The sequence below is a fragment of the Pygoscelis adeliae genome, unplaced genomic scaffold, assembly GCF_000699105.1.
Source record: "Pygoscelis adeliae isolate BGI_AS28 unplaced genomic scaffold, ASM69910v1 Scaffold71, whole genome shotgun sequence".
In the NCBI taxonomy this organism is placed as follows: Eukaryota; Metazoa; Chordata; class Aves; order Sphenisciformes; family Spheniscidae; genus Pygoscelis; species Pygoscelis adeliae.
In genome coordinates, this window is record NW_008824356.1 from 4598048 (window position 1) to 4603022 (window position 4975).

General features: G+C 37.1%; 1 protein-coding gene across 1 annotated transcript; it reads right to left on the reverse strand.

The window, feature by feature from the left end:
• On the reverse strand, positions 1-4971 carry TRAPPC6B (trafficking protein particle complex 6B; the record flags this gene model as incomplete). The annotated part of the gene is made up of 5 exons (XM_009319469.1): positions 1-178; positions 853-946; positions 2006-2089; positions 3581-3698; positions 4889-4971. Coding segments are annotated over 5 exons (411 nt in total), but the record flags the coding sequence as incomplete, so codon positions are not given.
• Positions 4972-4975: the final 4 nt, after the last annotated feature.

Genomic DNA, 4975 nt, shown 5'->3' on the forward strand with positions numbered 1-4975 from the left:
TTAAGTTATTTTGATGAACATTTATTATACATTTTGGAATTGTGCTGCACACCGCTATAATTTACAAGCTACATACAAAGCTGAACCAAGATACTGAATCCACACACAAAGGATTTTTAAGGTAGATACCCAGATTTGAATGTGCTCTACATCTTCTGTATCATCACCTGAAATTTACCTGCAAAGAAAAAGCAAAGTCAGATCAAAGTATCACCGTTAGAGTTATTTTTCCAAGTAATTATTTTCTTGTAATCATTTTGTTAAAAGAAATAGTAAGGAACATCTCAATCTTACGGTTTGTGAAAAATCTAGCCATTATTTAAATTTAGCATTTAAATTTAACTCCAGCTGAACAGTTTTTCCTTTCTTTTCTTTTTTTCTTTAAGTTGATCCATGTCCCACATCACAACAGTTTTGTCAGCTAAATTTAAGATTTGTGCAAAGTCTGTGGAAATTTTTAAATCCCCCTTAAGCAGCTTGGGTAGTTACAATGGACTTCACTTACTAACTTTCTTAATGACTTCTGTAGAGAAAGAGCACTTATCGAGTTGGTTTTATCTTCGCTGGTTCAAATAGCATTCTGGACGTACATCCTTATGCATTTGATGCTTCCAAATGTAAATACAACTTTTTAGTTTTGCTTTCCACTCAGTATCATGGAGGTTCACCCTCTGTCAGTATTTTCTAAACACTGAAGCATTTAGTGACAAGCCATATCCTGAAGTTCGTACTGGCTCCTATGGCTCAGCAGCTTCAGACTAATCCCACCTTGATAAATGCTTCTACAGTGATGAAGTCAGTAAGGAAAGTTACCAAGTGAGCTAATAATTGAACGCTCCGAGAACTACTTACATGCAGGCATTGATGAAACTTCAGCTGTTACAATACTCTTTATTCCCAAATTCGATAGGCCTCCTCTGATTAGTCCACAGGTAAATGCTAAATACTAAATATAAAGTTGCACTTTAAATAAGCGTCAAGGGTGAAGCTTGTTGCTAAAGATTGAAACTAAGTACTCAAGAACAAGACTTAACACTTGGACAATATAAAACTATGGAGGTTTTGTTAGCGTGCTTGAGAGACTTTGTCACGTCTCCAATAGATGAAAGCTCCGATATTTGGTACGGCGGAGCTCACAATACAGATTTCTCTTGTTAGAGGCACTATCTTGAGTCACTTGTTTCTATTTTCATTAAACCTGTAGGAACTTAATATCCTTAAAACAATTATTCCCAAGACTTGGCTGAAATTAGCAACTGGTATTAAACGTCAATGAAGGAGAAACAGTCAAAGACAGCATTCTTGCACAGGCCGCACCTTAGAACACAAGGGCCTGCAGATATTTAGAATGTATGTTGCAGAACAGAAGAAACATCTCACCAAACACCCAAAAAAAAAAGTCACAGGGACAGTAGCCTGCAACTGCAATGACTAAGAAGATTAAGAATTAAGAAACCATAAAATGGAACTGAATGCCCCATTTCTTCCATCCACCTGAACCAAAGTGCTTTATAAGAGGTTCTGCAGAGGCACTGATTTTACTTACCTCAACTATTACCCTAACTCAGCGTCTACACTGAAAACTATTTTTAATTGGTGGAAGATCTTTCTGAATGTTCATATAATCTCAGAAGCTTGTTCTAGGTAACAAATAGCATCTTCCAAATGTGTTTTGGAAATTTTAAAAAAGGCTTCTGAAAGCACATGCTTTTCAAAGAGAAAGAAAGAATTTGTGTGATAGTGGCAGACCGGCTCCTACCGTCAAGTAACTCAAACATGACAACAGCAAGTTTCACGACAACTACGACCATTTCTTGAACCATAAATCAAATCCACTGTTTCGAAACAAGATGCGTTTCTAAAAAGTACAGGTTTTGAAGACTGAACTTTAGCTGCCCTTTTGAACAGTTTGTATCCATTCAATTACAAAATTTAAAGTTATTATTAATAGATCAAGATAATTCAAATCAAACTGGTAGATCCCAAGGATAAAACTGAAGGGTACCTTTGGTGCATGTTCTAAATACTGCTTTCCTGCAGACATTTGTGTCAAGAGACGAAATTTGTTGTCTTGAAGGACATAAATACCCTGTTTAAAAGAAAAAAAAGAAATTTTTTTAGTTGAATATGCAGTAGCATGTAATCAACGTTTTATGTGAAGGGATTTAATTTGTAGATACAATACAAATGTTCAGGTTGAAAAATGAAATTTTAGACTAAAGCATATGTGATTTAAGTTTAAACTGTATTATTTGCTTACATGAAATATCAAAACAAAAGATACTTAATTGTGAGTTTACAACAAAACCCCTAGATAATAGTATGATCAGTTAACCCTAAAAAATGTTTATTTACTTTCTTTTTGGAAGAGTCCTCCCAGTGCTCAGAAACAATAGTTCCATATTAGAAGGTCTTTGTTAACATATCAAATGCATGCTGACTTTTACATTCAAATCTTAATCTTCATTTGGTATGCAATTCACTATTCTTATTCTAAAATTCAGTGAGAATTATCTTCTTTAATAGCAATACAGGCAATAATACCCAGCAGATGATCAAATTAAAAGTCTAGTGTTTTCTACATTACAATTTTGAGCCACAGTATGCATTTTAATAAATTAAGTATGAACACAGTATAGCTTAATCTACCTTTGTCATGTTAATTTCTTTGCTAATGACTGTGCTACTTTGGAACTTCATAACCCTTGAAATTAAATTAAGGCTGCATATACAGTTGAGACCTGAGCTCAATACTGCAGCTTTCTTTGAATTCAAAAACGGATTTCGAAGGTAATTATTATCTGTTAAAGTTGTTACTTGATAAACAGCTCACTGAAAAATAAAACCTATTTTATTTGGCACAATCCTTGTACAAATTCTCGTGCTCCTGCTTTGATACAACAGGAAAATGGCCATAAGAAAACAGAGTCATTCAAAAGGAAAAACATTTTTTACTCTAGTAAAATGACTCCTTAAATTATTTTGATCTTGCTTTAAGAACTGTGGCTGTTGATATAGGAAAGGACATAGATACAACGCAGTGTCACCAACGTGCAAACCTGGGAAGTTTTTCAGCTGTTTCTTACACAAGTGTTCAGTAGAGTGCAATTAAGTGTCTCAACTGCTGAAAACTGTAAATATTCTTAAAAATAAAAAAATTACTTCAAGGCAGCCATTCTATTTAAATAGACATTAAGACAGCAATATCACTTTCTCACACTAGTTTTCTACTAAAATTTATTGGGAGATACATTTAAAAGTTCCTGTTTAAGTGTTAATCAACTGTAACCGTTACTGTCCTGTCAGTTTGTAACTCTGCAACAGTGCATATGAAATTCAAAGCATTTAGTCTTTTCAAATAGGGTGGCAATAAAGACATCACAAGCAATTATTAAATTGTATTCTGAAGCTACATGCTAACATGAACCTTAAAAACCTGCTTTTTAAGCAAAACAAATAAAGAACATTTTGGGTTTCTTATCAGGTAATTAATTCTAGACCAAGAAAAACAAAAAATGCGCTAGTAACTCAAAACTGTTACTGATTTTGTAAGTTAAATCTTATTCTACAGCATTAGTACCTGATGATTAGTCCTTAGGTTATCTATTTGTTTTTTGAATACAGTTGTCCAAAAATCTTTGCAAATGAACTTCATAATATCTAATTCATCCTTGAACCTGGCAGTATCTTTTGTAAACCTGAGAGATAAGTAAGAAACATATCAATAATGCAGGTACACACAACCTGACCGATTAAACAGAAAAAGAAAATACAAAAAAATGGTACTATTCAACATTATTTTTGAGGCTGTTATAGAAATTAGCTTTCCAACCATTGTACAGTATCATTCTAGCATCACTGTGCGTTCATCAAGTATTTTAACTTAAGAGCAACACAGCGTTATCTTAATACCTGCAACATGACAGCAGAATAAATGGTTTTAATTATATGGTTATTAAAGACAGCTGAAGTACAGAAAGATGCAAAGCACTCCATCAGTTTTATCTTCAACTAAGTGTCTAAATAGAAGATAAACAAAAAGCTCACACCTATACTACTGCTTGGAAGGAGTCCTTCAAATAAGCAAAACAAGTACTAACACATGGGAACAAACATGTAAAACTTGTTCCCATTTCCCAAAAAAGGACCTCTCTTGCTTATTTCAGAATTCTCTCCCTTTATCCTCCTTGAGGGTCTTTATCTGGCACTAAAGCACCACTTTGTTCAACGAAAGCACGGCTGCAGAAGCTGGAGAGCCTCCACGCGACCTCAGAACGAGGGCGCTGAAGTTGGATGTGCAGCAAGTCGTTGTGCATCCCCAAGTGGCCTGGGAAAACAAGGAGGCAACGCGCTCGGCCGCAAAGTTCCAAGGACTACGAGTGCTTTAGAAAAACGAAATAGAGTAGCCAATCATAAAATTATGTTTAAGAAAGAAATTAAAAAGAGAAGAAAATCATGAAACGTACCAGAAGTAGGAAACATGCAAAAGTAGGTCTACAAAAAGTGCAATTAGAAAGGATTATAAGTATTAAAAGTCACCATATACCCCGACTCAGTTTTCATGAGGGAAAGCACCGGGAAAATACACACTCCAAAACCGCCCTGTGGCATTCAAACACAGGTCCCCGCAAGAATGAGACGCCAAAAGACAGGATGCCAGAACGTACAGTAAAAGGAACACGTCGGCAGCACAACCCTCCGTCCACCCAAAGCAGCGAGCAGCTCTCCACCCACCGAGCGGGCGACCGCTCCTGGCCCCAGCAGGCCGGGAAGGAGGGGGCGTTGGGCCCTCGCCAGGCAGACGCAGGGAAAAACCCCCGAGGACGAGCAAGGCCCGCCGGCCCCGAGAGCAGGGAGCTGCGAGGCGGCGGCAGCGGCGGGGACTCACCTTTCGATCAGCCCCTGCCCGACGCGGAAGCCCATGCTCTCCAGCTTGGTGGTGCAACGGCCGTTCTCCTGCAAGACACAAGGCGCC